We start from the raw sequence: 27,007 nt of genomic DNA, 5'->3' as shown, positions 1-27,007 counted from the left end.
GTAGGTCAGGGTAGAAGAATACCTACAGGAAATGGTGCAATGCAAGTGATTCTTGTCCATTAGAAAAAAATAATCTCCCAAGATACAGTTTTGCTGCCCTGCAAGGCATTACCCAGTTATCTACTTCAACGATTTTATTTTAGCAGTCCTTCTTTCAGTGACTATATATAAATATGTCTCTTCTATAATCTTCTGAAACAACTTTTCTATCCTGTTGGTTTCTCACTGAATTAAAGAATCTTTAATATGTATTCATTTTACATTTGTATGAGGGTCATGTTTTTAAAGTTTTGAAAATTGCTTTACACTAGGAACGATGTAAGAGGCTTTCTTCCACCTGTGTCGAAAAGACCCAGAGCTGCACAGTAGTTAAAACAGTAAACTGTTGTTACAATTACAAAGGGGGAAAAAGAGGACTGGACCCATTCCTAATGTAACAAAGGACAGCAGAGATTTATAGCCAAGCATCAGGGAGGGGGTCAGTGGATGGGGAATTACTAAAAGGAAACATCAAGAACAGGGGATTCTGTGAAACTGACTCAATAGGATTCTTGCTGAAGGCAGACCAGGGTGACCGCCTATCACCCATGGGAGAAGGGAGGATGAGGGATTTGGTCAGATACTAAGGGTGGGAATTCTCTCTTAAGCTGATTTAGCAGGATTCTTGCTAGAATTGGACTCCACAAGGACAGAGGTGGAAGCTCATGGCTCAGTTTAGTTGAGCAGAGGACTCATGAGCCTGACTAAAATTTGATCAAGGAAAGAATCCTTGTTATATGCATAATGCAACTTAATCCTCACATAAATCCTCTTAGGTGAGTTTATCATTGTTTCTAACTGTACTTAGGAAGAAACAGGCTCAAGAGTGTTCAGGCGGGTGTAATGTAGAGATACCAAGTGAGCCCAGGTTTATAGGATTCAAGGTCAACTTCACTATGTTACTCTGCGGAGCCACGTGCTTCTCACCGAGAAGAGCAATGACAGTGTGACCCAATACATTGCATAAAAGAATATGGATAAATAAAAGGAAGAGATAGATGAAGGAAAAAAGTTTGAGATCACCTAAAAAACAACTATGATCCCATTGAGCTTTTTCTCTCTATATGTCAAAATTAAAGTGTGCAAGATGTCTATGCAATTGTAGAATTGGATGGATTTTACTTGGAAAGTCCCTATCTCCTACATCAGACCTGAATATTTACTTATTGGATATATATAGAGAAGTGGTTTAAAACAAGAAGCAGCAAAGGTGCTTGCTTTACACTAACAAAACAAAGAGAATGGTGGGAGAGAAGAACTGTGATTGCTTCTAGACCCTGGGTGAACATTGGGTCTGCCGTCTTTCACTATGGAAATGTACAGTTCCACAGCTTAGCTTTTTAACACTGTGGGGTATTTTTAGTTTTTCTCGAGGATCTCATAAAGTTCTCAAAACAAAATTGGTTATAATTCACTTTACTTAAAAATAAATACATGAGGGGCGTGCTATGAAATGAAGTCAACAGTTTGCTGCTTCCAGTCCAAAATCACTGGAAAGGATTAGGGAGACATAAGTGGTAGGTAGTAGTGAGAGAGGCAAGGATGAACAAGCTTTAAAACATCTCTGTCCTGGGATTGAGTCTCACGTTGGGCTCCCTGCAGGGAGCCTGCTTCTCCCTCTGCCTGTGTCTCTGCCTCTCTCCCTCTCTCTCTCTCTTTCTCTGTTTTTCTCATGAATAAATAAATAACATCTTTAAAAAAACAAAAACAAACAAAAAAACATCTCTCTGTCTTCCTGTAAAACTACTCCCAGTTAGGCCCACAGAAATCACTATAGCAGGTAACGTTAGGAACTCAGATATAATGAAAGTACTAGGGCCGTAACTCCGCATGCCATGCTATCCGTCGTAGCAGCATACCGTGTCCTTGAAATATACTCTACTTACCGGGTTGAATGTAATTTCTCTGGGATTCCAGATTAGAGGTCGGGAAATCATTTTGTGTCTGCAAGTGCTCAATCAGCAATACCTACTGTTGTTATATTCTGGATCCTGATTACAGGTACCCCCATTCCTGTCCATTTAATCCAGAAGGCCCTCTGGGCACTCCTGGTACTTTTCTTTCCTCTACGTCTCTCCCTCCTGCAAAATCCTGTGGCTGTTGCATCCTGTGTTTCTAAAGAATCTGGCGCCTGTTTCCTCCGCACTGTTCCTGCCCTGGATGAACCCTCCTCAGCCTCTGGTATGAAGATGACTTCAATTGTCTCCTAACATGTGTCCTTCCCTCTGTTCCCTGCTTCTTCCCCTCTGGGTTCCTCTCATTGTTGTAAAAATACCCATATGATCTTGCCAGTTGGCTTCAAACCCTTTAGTGGTTTCCCAAGGCTTACAGACTCTTGCTGAGCATCCAAAGCCCTTCTAACCCAGTGCCCGTCCTCCTCGTTCTCCAAGTCTCCCTTCTCCTGTAGTTCACCTTTGCTTCAGTCTCATCTGGAATCTGTTTACATCTGCTTTCAGGCAGAGCATGCAGACTGTGTGAGCCAGCCATGCCCGTGTGGACTGCTTCCCTCTCAGCCTGGACTGGGTCAAGCATCTCCTTCGCAACACTGCACCATAGCTGTTTATTTATAACATTTCTATAAGAGACCATGCTGTCTTCTGGGGGCAGGGCAGCATCCAATATACATTAGGGTCCCTGTGCTTACAGGAAGAGGCTGCCCATAAACATTTGTGGCTTGAGTGAATGAATGGTTGAATGCATGAAATGGGACCTTTCTTGCATGAAAAAAACTTAATGCCGCTAACCTCTGTTTAGCTTTGGAGAATTTGTGTGAGAAGGACCTAAGGTATTCTGTATGTCATCTCTTGTTTCTTTTCTTCTACTTCATCCCATCTCTTTATATAAATGTGTCGGTGTGGATCAGCTGTCATTACTATCACTGCAGTTCTCTCCAAGGAGGAGGCAGGTGTCCTAAAGCAGGGAGAGTACAAACGAAGATATGTCCAAGCCCTCCCTAGGTCAGCCTGGCTTTGGGGTAGGCAGGCCAGTCTTCACGGACATGTAGGGATTTGAACACACACACACACACAGAAAAACCAAACTGGTGGAGAAAAAAATGAGCGTCACCAGTAATGGGACAAATCAAAATCAGGCACCACCTGGTAACATGTAAGGAAAAGGATGCAGCTTCACTTTTCCGTGATTTTCCTGCCAAAAACTCCTAACCTGACTCTAATCACAGGAAGCATCAGACAAAGCCGAATTGAAGGACTTCTACAAAATAAACAGCCTGCAATTTTAAAAACTGTCAAGGTTGGAAAAATCAAGGAAAGACCTAGGGAGGTGTTTTAGGGTGAAGGAGACCAAAGAGACATAAGAACTAAAGCACTGGTGTGATTCTGAACTGGATCCTTTTGCTATAAAGTACATTGTTGGGGCATTTGATGAAATTTGAATGGGGTCCAAGGAGCAAATGTAACATGTGTTGCATGTTAATTTCCTGATGTTGATGGTTGTGTTGTGATTATGGAGGAGAATGTTATTGTTGTAGGAAAGCACCCTAAAGTATCGGTAAGCGGTGGAGCTTGGCGTTGGCAAGTTATTTTCAAGTGGTTAAGAAAGAAAAGTTCTTTGAACTATAGTAGCGATTTTTTTTATAAATTTGAGATTGCTTCAAAATAAATTTTTTAAAGATTTATTTCCTTGAGAGAGTGTGTGCCCACACGAGTAGGAGGGTAGGGGCAGAGAAGAGAACCTCCAGCAGACTCCCCGCTGAGTGAGGAGCCTGAGGTGGGGCTGGATCCCACCACCCTGAGATCACGACCTGACCTGAAATCAAGAGTTGGGCACCCAACCGAATGAGCCACCCAGGAGCCCCCCAAATAAATTTTTTTAAGATTTTATTTATTCATGAGAGACACAGAGAGAAAGAGAGAGGCAGAGACACAGGCAGAGGGAGAAGCAGGCTCCATGCAGGGAGCCCGATGTGGGACTCGATCCCGGGTCTCCAGGATCACGCCCTGGGCTGAAGGCAGCGCTAAACCACTGAGCCACCGGGGCTGCCCCCAATAAAAATTTTTTTAAAGAAAAAAGTCAATAAACAAACTTGGACTTGCTCCAGGGACAGGCTGTCCTTATGAGACGCGGCTCTCGGTGTATTTGTATTGATGAAATTGTGCAGCAGAGGGGCTTGGTTTTCCTTGAACTGAATTGGAAGTGGAGATGTGGTAAAGTTGAGGGGCATGGCTGAGAGCCAGCCTCCATCCCGTGTCATCGTCTCTCCCCCAACCAGCCCTCAGCAGGCCGCCTCACCTGGAAACAGGCTCACAAGCCAGACTGTCAGCTCCGGGAGAGCCGGGCTACCTTCCAGGGGTAGGTGCAACTGGCAGGTTCCTAGCGACTGGGGAGTAAGCTGCCAATTTGATGATTTACTGTGAGGAATGTAACCAAAGCCACTGGCGCTCGGAGGAGCAGATTTCCTTTGTATAGTAAGCTTCAAGGGAGGCTTGGTGGTAATCAGGAGAGTGTGACAAACAAGGAATCACAAGGAGAAGGGCTGGTGTGATCAGTGACCAGAGGCATCCTGTGAGAGGAGCCTGGTTCCCCCATCCTGCAGAGCAGCCTCGTACTTGGCAATGGGATGTGGAGCCGTGAATCTGGGGCAGGGCTTGGGCTCCCTTGGGTGTAGCTGGACTGGCTTCCCAGACTCCAACTTTTGTCTGTGTTCAAGGTTGGCCACCTTTCTGCTTCTGACTGATGTGTTCTTGCTTTAGATATGGTAATAACCTCAGCCCGGTTGTAGACTCTTGAATGTCTTGGCGTGTCTACGATTCTGTGTTGACTGCCGGGTTGATTTCATATGTTCACTCTCAGAGGCATAGACTTCTTTATTCGAGTTCCTTAGAGATCCTCCTTGCCACTACTGGCCGCGTGGGAACTTGGACTAGAGAGAGGCTATACTCAGAGTAGCGACTTCCCTTTTGCTGTTTGTTTTTTTAAAAGTCTGGAGCCATGTAAAAGGAAGGAAAGACTTAAAAAAAAAAAAAAAGGCTTACCTTCTTGGGATATCTTGTTATCTTTAGAGTTCTTTAACTTCCCTCGGTTGCAGACTTTCTTTCTTTCAGAGACTTAGCCAAAATAGATATTTTTCCTTTTGAGAACACTGTGCCCCTCCGCTGTGAACCAAAGGTTTTCAACTTTTTTGGTGCAAAGTCCATGTGGGGCTGGCCGTTCTGTGTGTGTGGTGTTTCTAGCTCTCTTTCTACAGCTGAGGAGTGCTCTCTCGGGTGTGAGATTCCCCGGCCTCTCATCCCCCCTTCTCTGGAGTGTTTGCAGTTCTTCCTCACACGCGTGCTCACGTCTCTACCGAGGCACTGTAAGGCCCCTGGGTACTTAGCCCTAGAGCTCAAGGTTCCAAATGGCTTCGTTTGTAAAAGCCATTTGTTCCCTGGTGGGTGTCACGTGAGGTTGCCCAAACCTTGAGGCTCTTGAGCACCAGAGCCTGTTTTTAAAGATGGCCTGAAATCAGAAATGCAAGTCAGCCCACAGAAAGAAGCGGTGGTTCTGTATGGCTCATTAGTTAGAGACCAGCCAACAGGGTCCAGGTCCTTCTGTGAGTGATGAAGGGCTGGGTGCTTTCAGGCACGGACCCCGTATCCTTCTTCGAAGGGTGCTTAGAAGGTTGTTGTGATTTTTGCAGAGGAAGAGCATACACATAGAGGGATCAGCTCACACTGGTCTAACTTAGAGTCCTCAATTTAGTGTAATTTTATATTTTGTTTTCTCCTTTGCCCATGCCATGATAAGGCCCTGCACACAAATGCCTTTATAAACGATAACCAGAACGTGCCTGGTTGGGGATTTCCATATTGGCCCCCAGGTTCACTGGGAAATTGACCCCCAGGTTCATTGGGAGACGGAGAAGCAGCGTCTACAAGATCACGAGGTCAGCTGCTGAGCCCTGGCATGGCCATCTGTGCAACCACGTCGCCCTCTCATCTGAAAATGCTGCCTCATGAAGAGTGCTTAGCCCCTGGCCGACAGACCCAATAGACTGGAGAGTGGGGTGGTGAGTGTCCGCGAGGCTCAAGCAACAGACCTGCTTTCCATCTGCAAACAAAGCAAAACTGAAAGCCCTACGTGAATTCTGGCATTAGTCCTTGCCATCTATTTGATTTTTTTTTTTTTTTAACCAGGTCAGGAGCTATGATGAGTATCAAACTCTGGGCCAGAGAAAGGATTAGAAATAGAATCACCTGAAACATGCTATTCAGGGCAGGTAGGGCCTGTGGTCTGCTTAGGGACCTATAACTTTCCCTTTCATTCCATCCCTGGGCCTCCTTGCATCTGAGAGTCAGAGAATAATAATAAAATAAAGGCAGGCTGTAACGAGAAATGTGATCCTTGGGGTACCCTACGAAGCTGTGCCTCTGTCAGAGTTCCTATTTGATGGAAAGAGCTCTGGCCTTTCCAGCTCTGCCTGGCATTCCCCTCGGCGACGGGGCACAGGCTTGATGTGAAACCGATCCCTCCGCTTGCAAGTGGCGAGGCTGACAGCTGTATACGGGAGCGCTCCCTGGAATGGGCTTCGGGTCTCTGCTCGGGCAAGAGGCAGACTTTGACTCCCAGTGACAGCTGCAAAGTACAGATTTATGGTGGGTACTGGCTCCGAATTCCAATTACCATCTGAGTTTCCAGAGAGTCTACATTTCCATGTCTATGGTGCATTTTTACAACTTGCCACTGTGATTGGCGATACACAGCCATCCCCTGTTACTAATATTTTTAACCAAATGATGAGAGCACAGGTGATATATACTTAAGGCTTTTCTGCTCCTTGCAAGGTGAAAGTGCTAGGGAGTCTGCTCTGAATTTCAAGAGGTGAGAGAGGCAGGTGGGATGGTGAAGGCGATGAGATTTTGGAAGCTGAGCGACACCGATGAGGCCGTGGAAAACATGTGTTTCTGTTTACAACAATTCATTTGTGTTTCAGAGAGCGGCTCTCCCTAACGAGGGTAGCGTGTGCCAGAGAGTCAATAAAGGACTCCGGGGGCGCTTGCACTTCTTGCTTTGTGCACGCCATCGGTGGATGCGGTAGCATTGGATTCTCTGGCTCTTGACAGTCTATTTCCTACGGTTGAAGGATGGCTAGATTTGCTGTCCTAAGAGCAGGACCTTGAGGATCTGCAGACCCGCCTGTCCCCTGAGCTCAAGCTGTCCTTCTTGCCTGTTAATGCTCCACAGAGCAGGAGGATGGAAGGGGTATCTCCTAGCTTGACAGTTTGTGGCTCTCTGAGACTCTTGCAGAGCCGAGATGTCTTAGCAATGGATGCAAGTGTACAGGTTTCAGCTGTACAACTGACAACTTTGCTGCTTCTGTCAGAGGAAATCCACGTGGCTGTCCACATGCACGTCAGCACAATAGAGGAAAACATCTCAACGTTTTAAAATAGACCTTTGAAAACATTACCAAGACTACTTCATGCTTTAAAAAAAAAAAATCCTCCTTCTGAACTTTCAAAGTCTTTTTCTCCACACATAAAGGAAAGGTCTTATGTGGCTGTTTTGCTTAATGTGGGCTGGTTTTATTTTGGACTCTTTGAAACCCAGCGTGAAGGCTAAAATTCTATGTGGAGAAGTAAAAAAATGAAAGGAATGGCGAGGTTTGGGTTGTGCTAAATTAAAGTGACAAGGTACAGATAACAGGGCACGGCTGTGCCCACAAATTAGCCCTCTCTAATTTGCTGCTGTGGAAAGTACTGCTTTGGTGTGCATTGTAATTTCTTTCTTGAATTAAAAGTTTAGAAAGTCTAGTTTGCTCAAAAGAGAAAACCTGAAAAACCTAAGCCTTTTAGTTTTGAAATGGCCCATGGTTCCCTATGTCCAAGGAGCTGTTTGAGGAAAATCTTGCTTCAAAAATATGTAAATTACACGGTTTTATTTTTCGAAGCCACACTGTGTGTTGAATTTTGATGTGGGCTCCTTGGGCAGCCTTTTCCAAAGTTTCCATCTCAATCCAGGAGGCACTTTGTGTTGAGCAGGTGGCCGCTGTATCTTGTATGGTCTCCTCTGTAAATGAGGTACCATATCATGTTTGGAATGGATTTCTGATGGGGGAGGGAGGTAAAGAAGACCCCAGTTACTCTCTCCAACTTTGGTTTAGCTCTAGGCAGCAGCTCGATATCGATGGGGAGCCAGGATGACACTTTCAGTTTCTCCAGCTACAACATGTCCTACCCCAAATTACAATATTCCTGTACCCCAAGCTTAACTTTCCAGAGGGCTGAAACGTCATTCTGTGAAATGAATTATCATATTACCAAAAAGTTGGCCATATAGATTGTGGAATAAGACTCAGGATTGTTTCTTATGATACTGTAAAAAATTTTGCAATTTGTGGTAATTTATCTTTTGTTTGTAGTTTCTGTGGGTGTTTTCTCAAAGAGAGACCCACTGCTTCCATATCAGATTGTCTACTCCTGGATGCTGGGCACTTTCACCCTCCTATGAGGCTTTAACCCATCATGGCTCATCCACACCTAGACATTTATGATGTTTCCTAAATTGTGTTCCGTAGGTGATTAATACATGAGATGTGGAAAGGGTTTTATAGTCAAATAAATTTGAGAGACCCTAGGATAAACAAAAGCCAACAGATTGCTTTTTTGAAGGACTTTTCTGAGCCTTTAACATATATATGTGCACGTTGTAAATTGTCAGGACAGTGAGTGAAGTAGACATCTGGCACAGGAATATGTTCCTAAGTGCATCCTTGGGGAACACTGCCTCAGCATTTCGCTCTACCTGCCTGGTAGGGGTTCAGTTGTGTCCCTCCCAGAAAAGATATGTTGGAGTCTTCCCCTTGCCCCCAGTACTTCAGAATGAGACTTACTTTATTTATTTATTTATTTATTTATTTATTTATTTATTTATTTATTTATTTATTTTTCAGACACACAGAGAGAGAGGCAGAGACAGAAGCAGGCTCCATGCCGGGACCCTGACATGGGACTTGATCCTGGGACTCCAGAATCATGCCCCAGGCCAAAGGCAGGCGCCAAACCACTGAGCCACCCAGGGATCCCAGAATGTGACATTATTTTGCAATAAGGCCGTTAGAGATGTGATTAGTTAAGATGAGGTCATACTTAGTAGGGTGAGCCCGTGATCCATTATGACGGGGGCCCTTAATAAAGAGGAATTGGACATAGACACATATACACTGTAGGATGGTGCCATGTGAAGATGGAGTTATGCTGTCATACGTGAAGGAGCTACTACAAGGTAGGAGACAGGCCTGGGATAGATCTTTCCTGAGCACATTCAGAGGGATGTTGGCTTTGCCCACACCTTACTCTCAGACTTTTAGCCCCAGAACTGTGAGACTACATATTTTTGCTGGTTAAGTCACTCAGTTTGCGGTGCTTTGTTATGGTAGCTGTAGCAAACATTGCTACTCTAGACTGGAGCTCAGTACCTCAGGCTTCTTTTCAGGATGGGCTAGAACCACATCCCTAGTTCTAGAAGCTTCTTAGCCAGGGTACTCTCTGATCTCTTCTGAAGATTGTGGATTCATTCTTTATGGATGCTGTTTGAGATACTTTCCACTAGGGCATGGGCTTTCTTCCCATTGCCCTGGAACAATGGTTTCTAACTCTAGTTGTACAGAGGAATTATCTAGGAAGCTTAAAAAAAATACTAATGCCTAGGCCCTGCCTAATTAATTAGAATCTCTGGGAGTAGGGCTCAACCATTTCCCTTAAAAGTTCTCTAGGTGATTCTAGTGTGCATGTGGGATTAGGAATTATTGAAGGAAGCAAGCCTAAGCTGAGTGTATGTTGGATGGTGGGGAGCTGGGTGTTAGGGGCACCAGCCACAATTCAGCAGGGGATGGTGGTTTTCATTGAAGTGAAAGAGCTGGGTTTGAACCCTGGATCTTCCACTTAGCTATTGTGACTGTATAAGAATCCTTTAGTGGCTCTATACTGTGGCTTACTCGTTTATCCAGTAGGGAGTATAATGACGACCCAGAAAGGCTGTCATGAGATGTCTTAGCTCAGGCTGCTATAACAGAATATGATAGATTGGGTGGCTTTTAAACAACACTGATTTATTTCTCATGGTCTGGAGGCTGGGAAGTCTAAGATCAAGGTGTCTGCACATTCGGTGTCTGGTGAGAGCCTATTTCCTGGTTCATCTTCTTGCTGTGTCCTCACACGAGGGGCCAAGGGAGTTCTCTGGGGTCTCTTGACTGGGCTCCACTCTCATGACCTAATCACCTCCCAAAGACCCCTACTTCCAAATATCATCACACTGGGAATTAGGTTTCAACATAGGGATTCTGGAAACATAGATATTTAGTCTAGAACATGAAAATTTGGTGAGATGATTTGAGTTCAGGGTCTGAAAGATAAGCATTAAAGACTATTGGTAAACATATCTGGAGACCCTGTGATCCTCTTCTCAGTGAGTCTTCCCAAGGTGAGAACATCCTGTCCCTGCAACCTTATGTCCTTTATCCAAACCTATGCCTTGATTACTCTTTCTTATTCCTCCTGCCCTTCCCAACCGCCTGCACATTTGGTAGGCTTCCAGAACAAGGAAACCTGCATTCTCTGTGTGTACAACATCTCTTCACAAAACAAAAAAAAAGAACATTGGTTGAGGTGTGTTTATTCCTTAAGGAAGTGGGCTCCAGGCCAAGGATGAGGTCACTGTGGCCCATACCACCGTGGGCCGCAGGCACTGCTTTTATATGTGGTCATTCATAGCCAAGAGTGGGCAGCTAAAACACAGTATCTGAAACACTGCCCAGGAATCCTCAAAATGAAAAGGAGCCTCAATCTTCAGTTAATAGGTAGCTCAGCCTCTCATAAGAAGCTTCTGGTTCCTGGCTCTGAATCAGAATTAAGCCTGTGAATGCCTGCTGAATCCAGATCTCTAGGGGTTCGACCTGACAGTTTGGAGTTTCAAAGCTCTAGAGGCCATTCTGATGCGAGGTCAGAGTTGCCATCCTTCGTATTCTCTACGTATATACGTCTGTATGTGTGCACGTGTTTTGTCATGTGGAAATCTAAACACTCATTCAGTGCTTCATCCCATGCATGCTGATTAGGTGTCAGTGTGTGCCAGGCTCTCTCCCAGATGGGATATGGTGGTGAACCTAACACTCCTGCTCACCTGAAGCTTCTTTTCTAGTGAAGAATCCAGAGCATAAACAAGTAAACAAATGCCTGACGTAACGTCAGGCTTCGAGGAGCACCAATAAGAAAATAATGTGAGGGAGGCAGGTGGGAAAGACAGAACACTGTTTTGGTTAGTGATCGAGGCAGGCTTCTCCAAGGAGGCAATGTTAGACCCTGAGTAGAGAGAAGGAGCACGTCACAGGGGAATTGGCAGGGGAGGGAATGTTCTGGGCAGAGGAGCAGCCCTGTGCTTGATGTGCTGGAGAATGGCAGGGCCAGAGTAGCAGGCCTGGAGAGAGGCAAGGAAAGAAGCGCAGGGAGGGGTGGAGGCCAGACCATAGAGGCTGATAGACTTTAAATATGCCTTGAATGTTTTCTAAATGTGATGGTATGCAAGGTTGGAGAACAGAGGTGATCTGATCTGATCTATGTCTTAAATGAATTATTCTGGAGAATTGACTACTGTGGGCCAAGGATCCCAGAGTTCCAATGAGGCCAGTGAAGGAGGTGGATTTTCGGGAGCTGTCCAAGGACGTTTATGCATTTGCTGCTGGAAAAATAGTAAACGAATTCCTAGGCAGTGTTGGCTATGCTTAGAACTTCAAAGCAAGGTATAGAATGTATACTTTTTTACACTTTGTCAAATAATTCTGTATATTTTTAAAAAATGATACCTACTATGTTATTTCCACAAGACCATAGGTTCAAAGCAATTTGTGTTCATCTGTATTCCTGTCTTTTTGTGTGTGTGTGCAATCCTTGCTAGTTTCATTATAGATTACAGTACAAGAAGTAATTTGTCAGGGTCAAATTTCAGAGGCAGGCTTTTGAGTAGGCCTAGACTTTAGTGTTTTTCTGACAAACAAATGAAGAATTTTGTTTTCCTGCAATCTAATTATTTTCACCATTCTTGTTTATAAACACTGTATCTTTTCTAATGACTGGCACTTTTTATTTGCATCTGTATCACTTCATTAATCTTGTTTAAGTAATTAAATGTGTGTTGCAGACTAAATGTTTGTGTACCTCCGAAATTCGTATGTTGAAACCTAATCCCCAGAGTGATGGCATTTGGAGGTGTGGGGCCTTTGGGAGGTGATTAGGTCATGAGGACAGAGCCCTCGTGAATGGGGTATGTGCTCTCATAAGAAGAGGCCAGAGGGATCCCTGGGTGGCGCAGCGGTTTGGCGCCTGCCTTTGGCCCGGGGCGTGATCCTGGAGACCCGGGATCGAATCCCACGTCAGGCTCCCTGCATGGAGCCTGCTTCTCCCTCTACCTGTGTCTCTGTCTCTCTCTGTGTGACTATCATGAATAAATAAATAAAATCTTTAAAAAAAAAAAAAAAAAAAAAAAAAAAAGAAGAGGCCAGAGAGCTAGCTCACTTTTTCTTTCTGCCATATGTTGGTGAAAAGAAGTAGTCTACAGTCAGGAAGAGGGTCTCACCAGAATTCAGCCATGCTGGCAGCATGATCTTGGATTTCCACTTTCCAGACAGAAATAAATTTCTGTTGCTTATAAGTGACCCAGTCTATGGTTCTTTATTACAACAGACCAAATGTACGGAGACAGTGTGCACATTGGCATATGATTCATGATGCATTTGTTTTCAGTTTATATGACATTTTTATGGATTGTCCAAGCAACATATTCTATACATACTATAAGTAAAATATAGAAGAAGCCAAAAAAAAAAAAAAACCCTCACCTATGTATTTGAAAATTTACTGAAAGCTAACACCACTTATTTATTTGGGGGAAGGGGTATTTTTTATTTATGACAAATATCCCACATCTGTGATCCTGTCCAGTCAGAATTTCTTTGAAACCATGCCATCAGCCTTGGGCAGCTGGAGGATGGAGTCATCTGACTCACCTATCCTGGGAATGACCCCACAGATAGCGTAGGTTTTAAACCTGTTGTTGAACCTGCCTGTCACCTTGTTAGCTGTGTCCATAGTCATCTGGATGGACACATGATCCTTGGTGCTGATGATGTGGTTGCTGGCAGAGTATTTTCCCGGCATGTGGAGGTTCACGAACTTGTCAGTGTTTTTCTGCATGTCAAGGGCACACCTGCTGCCTCTGCCATGAGTATGGGCACAGAAAGGAAGTGCTGCATCCGCCTGACAGCCAAAACTAACATCATTTTATTTATTTCTTATTTATTTATTTATATTTTTAAAAAGGTTTTATTTATGTATTCATGAGAGACAGATTGAGAGAGACAGAGAAGACAGAGACATAGTTAGTTTCCTAGTGCGGAAATCGATCCCAGGACCCTCAGATCACATCCTGAGCTGAAAGCAGATGCTCAATCCCTGAGCCATGCAGGCATCCCAACTAACATCATTTTCGATGATTAGACACTTTTCCTGTAACACATTATAAGATAAAAAGGGAAAGTACTAGAAACATTACATTTGGTAATTAAAGGAAGAAATAGGTAGAAAATAAAGATGAGCCCTCAAAGAAAAACTTTGAAAATATAACAAGATACACAAGCCATTGAAACTATGTAAATAGATTCATTTATGAAGTGTTTTAAAATTTTTGTGTCAGATGCCCTATAACATAAAATTCATGAACTCACTGGACAGATACTATCATAACCAAGTATTCAAAGTTGATATCCTCATCAATGGGACAGACCAACTGCATGTGCCTCTTGATATGAGATATGACACCACTCCTGTCATATTTCTGCCAAAAATCCATTACCAGAATCTCATTGTGAGGAAACATTAGCAAACGCAAGTAGAGGGATATTCTACAAAGTAACTTTTATAGATTTTTCCTTACTTTTCAAAAATGTCAAGGTCACAAAAGAAAAAGAATGACTGAAGAACTATCCTAGCTTGAAAGAGACCAAAGAGATTCTTACAACTCAATGCTGTAAGTGATCCTGAATTAGCTCCTAGAACAGGGAAACAAACTTTCTTCTTTCATGGTAAAGGACATCATTGGGACAATTAGAATTTGAATGAGGCCTGTAGATTATATAATAGTGTTGTATCAATTTTAACTTTCTGATTTTGATAATTGTGTGGCAATTACATAAGTGACTGTTGCTGATCTCTAGAAATACATATTGAAGTATTTAAGGATAAGGGAGCATCATATTCACGACTTTCTCCTAGATAGTACTGGAGGAGGAAAGCTCTTTTTCCTGTATTCTTCTAGGTTCTCCAGCTGGGGCCCTGCACATTAAACTGACAAAAAAAAAAAAAATGAAATAACAGGAGAAAAGCAAACGGAAGTATATTAACACATGCAGCATATATATACATGGGAGAAACTCAGTGATGGGTAACTCAAAGGAATGGTGGGAACTTGGGCTTATATAGTATCTTAACAAAAGAAACAGTAAATTTCAGAGAAGTGAGAAAGACAAAGGAAAAGAATTTTAGGCTTTCAAGGGTAGCAACATATGGGAAGGTAAATGGGTGGGGCAACTACTGGAAGAAAAATGTTAATTTAGTAAGGCTTGTTTGTGCAGATGCATCTCAGTGGCATCTCATGTAAGATGATAAGATTGTCCTCGTCCTGGTTTGGAAAGCAGGAATTTATGTTCTATTTTCAAGCAGATTGGTAGAGGACAGAAAGCTCATCCTGTGTCTGCTCTTTTATTTATTTTTATTATTTTTTAAATGATTTATTTATTTATTTATTTATGATAGTCACACACAGAGAGAGAGAGGCAGAGACACAGGCAGAGGGAGAAGCAGGCTCCATGCACCAGGAGCCTGATGTGGGATTCGATCCCGGGTCTCCAGGATCGCGCCCTGGGCCAAAGGCAGGCGCTAAACCGCTGTGCCACCCAGGGATCCCCTGTGTCTGCTCTTTTAAAAATTGCCTTCAGCTCACAGTAATCATTATGCTATAGCAGCACGTTTTGGGAGTGACTTACTCTGAACTCCTTCACTGTTTGGAAATAATGAAAAAGAGATAAAGCTACTATGATAAGAGGAATCTGTAGATTCTTTGTATTGGAGGAATCTGGGCAAAGAATATATTTCATATTCCTTTGGGAATTTTTTTGTAAGTCTTAATTTATTCCAAATTATGAACTCCAAATTGGGTTTAGGAGTTTATTTTCCTCCAAATTTCAACCCCTCCCCCCACTACAAGCTAGTGTTTTTTAAATGGTAGGAAGAAGACTTCTCCTTTTTTTTTTTTAAAGTAAGGCAAATGCTTCTGAGACTGTCTTAAATATTTTATCAACTAGCTAAAAACGTTTCAAACATCATCTTGTATCAATAGAGCAGTGTGTCTTGACATGCCAAGAGAGCCAGTTAGAATAAAGTGGACCAGTGGGAAGTATTTTTCTTATGCTTGATTCTTAAATAGCCTTAAATTCTTGAATAGAAAACTAAAGTGTGATTTAAAATTTTTTATTCATACTGCTCATAAACCTGCAGATTAGTCTCCTTGTTTCAAATATTATTTTAAAAGGGACATGAAAATTTACGAAGAAGTGAGAAATTCGCTGTAGAGGGGACTTCCTGAATAGTAAGTTCGTAGAAAAGTAGTCAGTAATCTACAGCTCTGTACCACTGAAGATTTAAACCGGAGGAACTAGCTACAAGTTCTTAAGTGACAATTCACAAGGGAACCCCAAGTTACTTATAATAACAATGAGTGATTTCTCAATGCCATGTAGGCTCTGAGATAAACAAAAATATGAATTATGCAATTACAATTTTTTTTAAAGATTGTATTCATTTATTCATGAGAGACACACAGAGAGAGGGACAGAGACATAGGCAGAGGGAGAAGCAGGCTCCATGCAGGGAGCCCGATGCGGGACTGGATCCTGGGACTCCAGGATCACGCCCTGAGCTTAAGGCAGACACACAACCGCTGAGCCACCCAGGTGTCTGTAATTACAGATATTTTTAAGAGTCAAAGCTTGAACCATCTACAGACCAACGTCCAGGTGAATTTACATGTAAGACATGAGAAATCAGGTGTTCTTACCTGTTTCTAGCCTACAGAAGTAGACAAAATCTTTGACAAGAACCTAACCATGTATTTCCCCCTAGAAGAATAGTTTAGCATTTGCTAATTCGATGTTCCCATTGAATTTATAGAGTATAACTGCAAGTAGAGAGAACTATTTGAGCTCCCTGAATTTCAGCTTCCATATAGGTAGAGTGACTATGTATCTCATCCATCATACCACGCAGAATGAAAGTGAGAGTTTTCCAAACAGTATGCTGGTTCATTGGGTCTAAGTGGACTGTCAAGCAAACTGGGTCACGTAGTCATCCAATTGTAGGTAGCTTAAAATACCTAATTTTAGTAGCATTCAGCAAATCTTTATGGACCATCTCCTACTTTCCTGGTAGAATGTGAGGAAAGATAGAGCCTGACCCCTTTCTAGGAAGACCTTAGTGGCTGAAAAGTTAATGAACGAGGAGAGAATGAACGAGGAGTGAATGTTGCAAGGTAAGATCCTGTTAAGGATTCTAAGAGCAATGGGAATCCATTGCGAGATTCTAAGCAGGGAAGTGATAAGACATTATAAAAGTTCTCTGTAGTGTGTGGAATTGGGAGTGGAGGGAGGAGCAAGTGAATGCAAGGGATCTGTCAGGAGGCTATTACCACAGTCCCAGCAGAAGTGATGGTGAAAGTGAAGATGGAAGAAGACTGATCTTCTTGGGAGGTCGGGTCTATTGGTCTCGATGATGAATATGAATGGAATGAGAAAAAAAGAACTATCAGGAATGAATCTCTGATTGTTGTGAGTAGAGGTCCATTTTCTGAAAAGAGAAATGTTGAAGAAGAAACATCATGGTGAGCAGAGTCAAGAATTTAGCAAGTTAGATGTAAGAGTATTTACATAGAAGACATAGAAGACCATCTGTAAATTTTAGTTCCCCCTCCCCGTTTTATTCCTGGCATAGCAATTTTTGAAATGATGTTTGTTTTTTTTTTTCCTCCCCCTCTCTCTATCTCTGTGGGTTTGTGCATATTGGCGTCCAAATCTGGTTACTATTCTTTCATTTTCCATATCAATTTTCTGAGCGTTCTGTTGCACACATTAGTTGGAATCCGTGAACTCCCCATCTCTTCAGTCTGCCACTACCCACAAATGAGTAGTTTTCCTGGTCCAGGTTTGAGATCTGCTTCAGGCTGCCCAGGGGAGACAGAACTAGGGGCCTCAGCTCATATCTGGTCCAGGTTCATACACAGGCCACACGGGGGGTGGGGGTGGCCTTCCAAGGGGATCACTCTTCAAGGCACACATCTGAGCTGAGCTACTGCTCCAGTGCAGGCTCCCCAGGCCAGCATGACTGGCTCTGGGGGAGCTTTCTCCAGATCCTGCTTTTGAACTTGGGTTACACTGCTGACTTCTCCCGTCTTTGGGATCTTTGGGGAGGAACACTTTCCTCTACCCACTTGGTTTCAAAAGGTCTGGGGCCTGCCGTTTAACTGACAATAGACAGATTAACAGGGAAAAGTGAAGGTTTATTTACATATGCATGCTGGAGGGCTCAGTATTGAGTAACTTGCTGAATAGTCAAAGGTAAAGGTTTATGTACTAACTTAATAAAAAGGAGGTGTTGAGAGCTTCAGTGGGAAACTATGGAAAGTTCTGTTGGGCTTTTTGATGCTAATGGCAGCTGAATTCATACTTCCTGGGTCAGTCTTCCCTATCAAGTCATGGGGGGGGTGTTGGGGGTTGGGGAGGTCAGGCAGTAGGTGTTAGTGGAGGATGTATTTTCTGAAGCCTCTGCTTAAGTTTAGATAATTTTCTTTCTGTGGCTGCTGATTGTTCTGATGTTTTCAGTTTAAAGTAATTTTAATACCACTTTGATGGATTGTTAATTAATCCCTTCAGACTCTCGATTTCCTTTTATGTCAGGACAATCCCAACCCATCAGAGTCTTAATTAAATCGAATGTGCTAAGAGAGGGATTCTGGATGCCTTTTGTCCTGTGGGTAGAGGATAGCTCCTCTATCCTTATGCAAATGTATCCACCTTCTCTTCCTTGATCTACTAAGCCCATCAAGGAGTATTGTAAGGGGTAACCCTGCTCAGGTCACAAAAGGTCACTCCTCCTCCCTCTCATCATTGGTACAAGTTCACCCCTCTTTTGCATAACTATGGGAGGCTGCCACGTTGACTCATCCCCGAACTAAGATCTGCTTCTAGTGAGTTATCTTTGTCCACCCAAGGACAGACACATGGCCTGGCAATTTCCCTTTTGAAACTTGTAAGACCTGCCACATCCTGTGGATACAGAGATTTTTAACTAATGGGTAAGTAAGCGATGCTGTGAATTACAGATTCACAAATTTCTTTTTTTTTATTAAGATTTTATTTATTTATTCATGAGAGACACCGAGAGAGTGAGAGGCAGAGACACAGGCAGAGGGAGAAGCAGGCTCCATGCAGGGAGCCCGATGTGGGACTCGATCCTGGGTCTCCAGGATCAGGCCCTGGGCTGAAGGCAGCACTAAATCGCTGAGCCACTAGGGCTGCCCAGATTCACAAATTTCTTGCAACTTTTTGATCTTGAATGAATGAAAAACGCCTTAAAAAACAGTGAACATTAAGTCAGGGCTTTGATCAAAGGTATAATCCTAAACCTTTGCTAACTGGTTCAGCCCTTCCCTCTGGAGCTGCATGAATCAGTGCTTTTTGGTTAGGACGAATTTGGTATCTATTTACCGGTTCCTAAACACAGGAGGGCTTCCCTTCGTTTTCAGTTACCAAGTTTTTAGCAGAGAAAGGAGCAACCTGTTAAGATATGATTGTGTGTGCTTTTGAGTACTACTTTGCTTCAAGGAGAGGAAATATTAGAGGAATCAGGGAGATAGGAACAAAGAACCAAAAATTACTTGTAGAAGTTCTAGATTTTTTTAAATGATTAACTAATGTTCCCTTTATCTGGCAAGTGGTAAGGATGCCTCAGATATAGTATATTCAGCTTTTTGCAAGACTTCCAAAAATGTATTAATAAGTTCTTGGACAACATGGAGAAATGGGAGCTGGTTGCTGGTACAGTCAGACACGAATGGTTGCATAACAATCACATTTTCTGCCGCCACCTCCTCTTTCCTTCCTGGGCTTCTTGGGTGTCCAAGGCGCTGGCCTTCAGCCAGGACTCACTGGTATACTGGTCATGGCCAGCATCCCTTATGATTGGTCATTGTGGACTCTGTCTGGTGTTAAATATTTTAAATGTGATCTCAGGGTATAGTAAGCTAGAGCTCTTGGGAAAAGCTGTCCGAAGCCAGACTAAGGCCAGACTAGCTCCTTGGAAACTTCAGCCATGGTGCTCACCCTATATATAATTAAATTGAAAATCATTAAATAAGTGTCTGGAAAACCAACGCAGTGCACATTCTCTCATTGATGACCTTGGTATGTTTTTAGAACTATTGAGTAACAAATAATGTTTTATTTTCTCATTGATTGGATGCTCTTGCTCCGTTAGTGCCTTAACCATGAGGCTTGGTTGGACTCCGAGGGAGTCTCCTAGGGTTGCAAGGAAAGGAAAGAACTGGGAATTATGGAATGATTCTATTTACATTTTGAGCTTCTATCAGTAGTTGTGTTGGCTTAAGTGAATAAAAATTGTTTGCACAGCCATGAAGCGTTTATGATAACGTGTTGAGTTTTTTTTTTTTTTTTTTTTTAAGAAAAGCACTGCTTAAATTAAAATAGCACCACAAACAAATAAGCCTCGGACTTCTTGTAATGGAAAGATGAAGCACAGTACTCAACAGAGGGATTTACCACAAAAGTCTAAATTTATTAAACTACCACTTTTGCATATTGGTTTAGTTAGATTGTTTGCTTTTGGCTTTGGAGTAAGTCCGCATGCCCTTCCCAGAACAGACCTCCTCTAGCCTCATCTTCACTTGTACATCTGTACATCTGATTCTCCTGCTGCAACCTGAGGCACCGACTCGCAAAGCCGATGGCATGGGGGGATTTCAGGTGAGGGTCTCTCAGGTGATCTTTCCCTTAGGTGTCACAGCACCCTGTGATGATTTCTCAGCACAGAGGGTGAGATCAGAAAAGCAGAGGAGGATGTTCCTTTTACAAGGATACAGGCCTGGCTGTGGCTACATTTGCCATCATTAAGAGCCTGACTGACGGGGGGAGATGATGTCGCCTGATAATCACTCTCTTCTCAACGCCAGGTTGAAAAGGAAGATAATTATGAAAAAAGAGTGCCGAGGAGAGGCACTTGACTGCCAGTTCCCTTGACGAGTGAGGGATTTATCTAGAAACAGCTGAAAATACCCGTTAAATATGTAAACTAGACTGAAGGGATTGGCAGAAAGAGTGGCCAATATTTATTGAATTACTGCATTTTTGTTAGTTTGGAATATACTTACATAGGTTTCAGTTAGCCCCGGGGAAGAGAGAAAAGTATAGTAGTATAACTCAAAGTTATAAAAGGTATTATTAAGTGGCTATAATTTCAAAAATGAGATGTGTAGGTTAGAGGTGGATAAAAAGAGAAATCTATGGAAAATTCTGTTTTGGACCTTCCTGGCTTTGTGATTTTAGGATATAAAAACAGTGATCACACACTGAACATTTATTATGTGCCAGTGTCTCATGGAAGCACTTGGTATCATGTAATCATCCCAGAAGACCTGTGAGGTAGCAGTATAACCCACATTTAACAAAGGAGACATTGAGGATTTCGAGATTTGCCCAGAGTCACCCTGCTGCTTAGAGATAGAGCCAGTTAGTAATCGTGATCTCAGAGATTATGGTCTTATCACATGAAGCTATGTTTGTTGCCTCAGTCACTTTCCTTGTCAGCTTCCTTATTTTTAAAATGCGGGGATAAGACTGAATTATTTATAATAAATCAGTGAGTTTTAGAACTAGAAGCTCACTGCTTTTTTTTTTTTTTTTTTTTTTTTTAAATAAACCGAGCAGAGCCAGTGTTCATCTCATACTGCTAAAGGTCAAGACAATGACTAAGTGGTAATTACTAGCAGGTTACTAGCAAATTAAGTCATTTCACGATTTTCATTTTGACAATTATTTTTATTAGTTCTAGTAACAGGGACATAGGAAGAAGATATTTCTGAGCATATGTCTCTGTTGCTTTCTCATTTTTCTCTGTATGAACTGCCACCCTACCAACCCCACCATCCTCTGGAGTTCCTAAATAGTCACATGACAAGCCATCAACTCATCCAGGGAGTGATGAGTAAATGCAAAGGGATGGGTGAGAGGAGGGAATTTCAGGCAAGGAATAAGAAACATGCCACTGATGAAGAGAAGCAGGAAGAGACTGCATTTATTCTGTGCTTTTCAAATGTGAAGGTTATTTAACTCTGCCTCAGTAGAAAACATGCTCCTTCCTTCTTTAGGAAAGAAAAGATTCATTCTCTAGCAGATGATAGATTCTTCTGCATCATACAGTTTGTTGAGACATAGCTACTTTAGATATATACAAGAAGGTTTAAAGATACTTCCGTTATTAGTATAGGAGTGTCTCACTCTTTTGTTATCATGCTAAAATCTGGTGTTTCACATAAGTGAATTTTCTAGGTAAATAAATATCAACACGTAAAATTTTTATTTTAATAAATTATGAAAAAACTTTACATTTTTGTTAAGTATACCATAGAGGCAGATGAGGATTTATAACATATATGCATTATTTAATGAAGAAAAACAAAAAATTAAAACATACCCATCACCCAACCTGAGATAGAGAACATTACCAGTACCTTTGAAACCCTGATCCCTTTCCCCTCCCTCACTTTTGAAAACTTTGTGCTGAATATCTCATTCATGATTTTTTTAATTTTTAGGGCTATATAAATATAGAGAACATATTTTGGAACTTTATAAAAATGGAATTACTCTGTATGAACTTTTCTGTGACTTGCAGTTTATTTTTCTCAAGATAGATATTTGAGTTGTCTCCAGTTTTTTGCCGTGAGGATGATGCCATGAATATTTTTGTATACCTCTCTTAGAGCAGATGAGTAAGAGTTTCTCTGGGATGTATACTCAGGACAGGAGCAGCTGTGATGTAGGGGGTTTACACACCTACTACTTTACTAGGCAATGCTATCGTGTTCCCAAAGTAGTCATGCCAAATTAAATTCTCCCCAGGAGCACATGAAATTCTTGTTGCTCGACATACTTTCAACACTTGGTATTGTCAGATTGTATAAAATTTCTAGTCTCAAGGATATTAAAATAGTGTTGCGTTAGGGTTTCTCTCCATTTTCCTAATTACCAATGAGGTTGACCATCTTTTCATAGGTTTATTGATCTTCATGCTTTCTCTCTCATAAAATGCCACCATGCTTTTGGTTGCTTATTCTTTTCATATTGATTCATTGGAGCTCTTTTTTAAAAATTTTTATTTATTTATGATAGTCACACAGAGAGAGAGAGAGAGAGAGAGGCAGAGACATAGAGGGAAAAGCAGGCTCCATGCACCGGGAGCCCGACGTGGGATTCGATCCCGGGTCTCCAGGATCGCGCCCTGGGCCAAAGGCAGGTGCCAAACCGCTGCGCCACCCAGGGATCCCTATTGGAGCTCTTTTTATATGTTGTGTAGTAAGTCTTTGTTCAATATAAATGTTATAAATATCTTTTCAATAAATGATGTTAAAAAAAAAACAAAATTTAACCAAGTAAATTTTTATATCTAATTGGCTTTATTAAATGATACATAAATCAGGCAACATCCCACTTAGCAAGTAGAGAGATGCTCCAAAGAGTTGTACAATAATAATTTCATGTAAATTACTGCGTTTTGGCTATGATTTCTAGCTTTTTGTTTTTGTTTAGAGTATTTTGATTCCATGACTGCAACTGGAACCCAGGTCCAGTGCCCAATAATTTTTTTCTTTCTTTTTTTTTTTTAAGATTTATTAATTTAGGGGAATCCTTGGGTGGCTCAGCGGTTTAGCACCTGCCTTTGGCCCAGGGCGTGATCCTGGAGACCCGGGATCGAGTCCCATGTCGGGCTCCCTGCATGGAGCCTGCTTCTCCTTCTGCCTGTGTCTCTGCCTCTCTCTCTCTGTGTCTCTCATGCATAAATAAATAAAATCTTCAAAAAAAGATTTATTAATTTATTCATGAGATATATTATATTATTTATGAGAGATACATAGAAAGAGAGAGAGAGAGGCAGAGACACAGGCAGAGGGAGAAGCAAGATCCTTGAGGGGAGCTCGATGCGGGACTCAATCCCAGTACTCCAGGATCATGACCTGAGCCAAAGGCAGATGCTCAACCACTGAGCCACCCAGGTGTCGCCCAGTAATTTTTTCTATAACAGTCTGGTGATACTTAGTTTGCACCATGCTTAGGTAAGCAATTCTTTCTTCTGTAGTCTTTTCCAGGCTCTCCAGGTCCCGCACTTACGGAGTTGAATCTGTTACTTGCTATTTTTCACTGCACTTCTGAGGAATTTCCTCAAAGTGTCTAAGAAATAAATGACTTACCTTAAATCTAATCAGTTTATTTATTAGTTACTTATTCACCAGATATTTATTGAGAGCTTACTGTGTGGTTAGACATATAATGCTGAAGATGACAGCATCCTTGCCTCATAGTTTACACTCTAGAGTGGAATTATGACAATAACCTAATACATGAGTGTATAATATGGTGCAAGGTAGGGGACTCCTGGGTGGCTCAGCAGTGAAGTGTCTCTGCCTTTGGCTCAGGTTGTGATCCGGGATCCGAGATCGAGTCCTGTATTAGTCTCCTTACAGGGAGCTTGCTTCTCCCTCTGCCTATGTCTCTGCCACTCTCTGTGTGTCTCTCATGAATAAATACATAAAATCTTTTAAAATATATGGTGCAAGGTAGTGATAAGTGGTGAGTGAAGAAGGATGGCAGAGAGAGAGAGGAAGAGGATGATTGAGAATTATGCTTGCTGACATGTGTGGCAGTTTTACTGGCATTAGGTTATACAGACAAGGCCTCTCTGAGGGGATAGCATTTGGGTGAGAAATAAGGTGAGAAAGCAGCTCTGGGAAGTTGTGGTAACAGTGGGAAGAAAGCAGGGTATTTCTGAGGAACTTCAAGAAGTCCCACATGGCCAGAAGAGGAAGAGCGGAGTAGGAGATGGGGACAGTGACATAACCATTTTACATTTTGTACTTATGAAGCTTAAAGTCATTGCACATATTTAGTAGTATGACAACACGGGAAGGACAGTGGTGTTCATGGTGATATCTTCTATGTCTCTCTATGCCTAGGAAAAGATAAGTGATGAGTTGGAATAATCATAAGCAATTGAGAGAAGAATCTACTATTGAGGAAAAGAATGTTCAGACCATCACCATCGATTAACTAGTTGGTTAGCTCTTCAGCTCTCCACTTTACCTCAGAAGCCACATTTTCTCCTGTATCTTCACACCAGGTTTGAATTTTTATGATCACTGAAATCAAAGTTTTGGTCCTAAGAAATAATGACTGAGATGAGTAGTTTGTATTTGAGAACTGGCGTTTTGGTGGTTCTGCAATAGACCGTAGTTTTGTCTTCTGCTTCTTCTAATGAGGAGAGCTTCTTCGGGGACCAGTACTGAGCCTGTCTCCGGCTGGGCTTTGTGTCCTGCTGCTGCTTTGGTGTTAGCCCGCACTAACTGGCGGGAGCTTGGAGTCCATCCCTTTCCTGTTGGGCTCTGAAGCCCCTGGCTTCACTCTCCTCGCCATGCATGATCCCCTGCAGCAAGCTTGGGAATTGATTCACGGGAACAACTGCTTTCATTTCCAGGTGCTCATTTGAAGAACTCTTCACTCTGTGAAGTTTCACTGCCTTTGATTATCCTAAGACTTTAGGACCACATCATAGAATCTAAAACATGAAATGGCAATGTGGCCTGATGTTAGAAGTTATTTCTGTGAAAGTGGATGTGTTTTCTAACCCACGGGAGGAGACAGGGAAACTACTATTCCTTTCCCATCCCATGCAGACTCAGATGTAAACCTATGCTGGCAAAGAGCTTTTTATGTGATAAAAGCTAAAAACATACCCACATTTCTCACCTTACAAGTTATGACAGTCATTCACAACCATCAACTATAAAGATGTTTTGGATCCCATCCAGAGATAATCTTTAATAAGTTCCAGTACTAGACATATAAGAGTTTGTACAAACTTTTTGAGCTTTTGTAAGAAGGTGCTTCTGGCCCCTCTTCAGAAGGAGTCACTTTTTGAAAAAAAATTTTTTTAATCAGTAGTGTTCGGAAAGGTAATATCCTGAGCTGTCTTGTATCTAAAAGACAGGATGTGTCTACCAAAGCGCTCTACTTTGCTCCCCTTTCTCAAACAAAACTTACACATTTCAAGATGATGAAATGACAGCAAAAACAAATTTGGTTTGACTTGAGTTTTTCTTATCTTAATTATAAAAATTAAGAATTATGGAAAACAATACATAGCAGAAATAAAGATCAGAATTAAAGCACTAAAGCATGCCTTATAGAACTCATGTGGTTATTTTTCCTGTTCATTAAAGATTTTTAAAACAAGCAAACATGAAAAGAAGGTCTTTTTCTCCAATTGAATTAATAACATTTAGGTAAAAGCACAAGTGTCAAGTGTGAGTAAAACTCTTCAGGAAATTCCCAATTTAAGCATACGTTTAAACATTCCAGATTTTTGTCTGAAACTTGAAACACTTTTCGTCATGAATTCAATAATATATTTGGCAGAATCAGTGTTAGACACACAGCCATATGAAGGTCCCCTGAGTATCTCTAAATTCTCATTTTATATTGATAAAGACACAGACAATGACTATTTGAAGAATTTGATCCTAAGGCAAAAATGTATTGAGAGTTCCAGTTTAGCTTGCCAGGAGGATATCATCCTTTGACACCATAGTGGCCTGGAGATAGGGATGTACCGGAGCATCTTCTCCCTTTCTGTGGGGAGGAGACTCTTTTGTATCTGAGAGACTTATGGCCTAGGGCAGGGTCTTAGAGCTGAATTAAGTGAGGGATTCTTGAGAGATTGGGATTAAATACAAAAGCACAAGTGTCAATGGGCATTGATGGTCATGAAGTCATTAAAGTCCTTCCAGGGTATAATTTTTCAGAGAACCCTTCCCTGGCCTCTTTGGTTTCCTACATTCTGTTTAATTCCTTTCCCCAATTACCAAGGACTGGAGAGAGATAACTTCTTTTCTCTTTCTACTTCTGTCAGTGTTTAGATCTTATGGTATTATGAATTCTGAGAACTTAATCATCACTTCTTGAGATTTTTCAGGAGTTATTTTTTCCCCTTCTAGTAAGAAATGAAGGGTGAGAAGTGAAAGGAATAGTAAATGTGTTTTAGAGTGACTTCAAGTAGATGGAAAGGAAAATGGAGAAGAGGGGAGACCAAGTTCCTGGTAGGAATTTAGCATGCTAGAGCAACCAAAAGAGGGCCAGAGGAACTGAAATGGGATTGGGATGGAGGGAGGGAGGGGACAGTGGAGACAGAGAGAGGACGACGGAGAGTGAGAGTGGATATGACTGAGGTCTGGACAGGTGGGCACTGGTTGGATTATTTAGGCCTTTGTGGACCTGTTAAGACTTTGTATTTAAGCCTGAGTATAGCAGGGAGCCATTGAAGCCACTTAAACAGAAGAGCCATTAGAAAATTTTTGTGGTTTCCACTTTGGTGGCTGTGTGGAAAAGAGACTAGAGGCCTGTTATAAGAGTCCAGTTGAGAGATGTTGATTTGGCCATGAAAATAGGAAAAATGGGATAGATTTGAAAGGGTTTAGTTGGATTGGTGGTGAATGGGAAGTGGAAGGTAAGGGAGAAGGAGCGTCAAGAAGGATACCTAGATTTTCACATGAGTACCTGAAGTCCTTATATTAGTCAGAGGAGACTAGG

The 27,007-nt window shown here is 42.1% G+C and overlaps 2 protein-coding genes across 6 annotated transcripts in view; one reads left to right on the top strand and one right to left on the bottom strand.

Moving 5' to 3' along the window:
* Positions 1-27,007, top strand: part of ELMO1 (engulfment and cell motility 1) — a 526,001-nt gene that overhangs the window by 53,096 nt on the left and 445,898 nt on the right. The window contains exon 1 of one of the 5 annotated variants that reach the window (XM_035698402.2): positions 14,329-18,429. The exons of 3 other annotated variants lie outside the window; for them this stretch is intronic. The gene's annotated coding sequence lies outside the window, so the exon portion shown is untranslated. Of the gene's footprint in view, positions 1-14,328; positions 18,430-24,395; positions 24,543-27,007 lie in introns of those variants that run through there. One more of the 5 variants, XM_049093812.1, reaches the window with a different exon arrangement.
* Positions 12,972-13,223, bottom strand: LOC118350572 (40S ribosomal protein S21-like). The gene has a single exon (XM_035698403.1). The coding sequence runs from the start codon at positions 13,221-13,223 to the stop codon at positions 12,972-12,974; it is 252 nt and encodes an 83-aa protein (XP_035554296.1).

This window comes from Canis lupus, chromosome 14 (assembly GCF_003254725.2).
Source record: "Canis lupus dingo isolate Sandy chromosome 14, ASM325472v2, whole genome shotgun sequence".
Lineage (NCBI taxonomy): Eukaryota > Metazoa > Chordata > Mammalia > Carnivora > Canidae > Canis > Canis lupus.
The sequence above is the reverse complement of the archived record's forward strand: the minus strand, read 5'-3'. Positions and strand labels throughout refer to the sequence as shown.

What these genes read in the sequence shown, in the direction of transcription:
- LOC118350572 (XM_035698403.1), bottom strand. Translation starts at nt 13,223, where the DNA reads ATGCAGAAAAACACTGACAAGTTCGTGAACCTCCACATGCCGGGAAAA.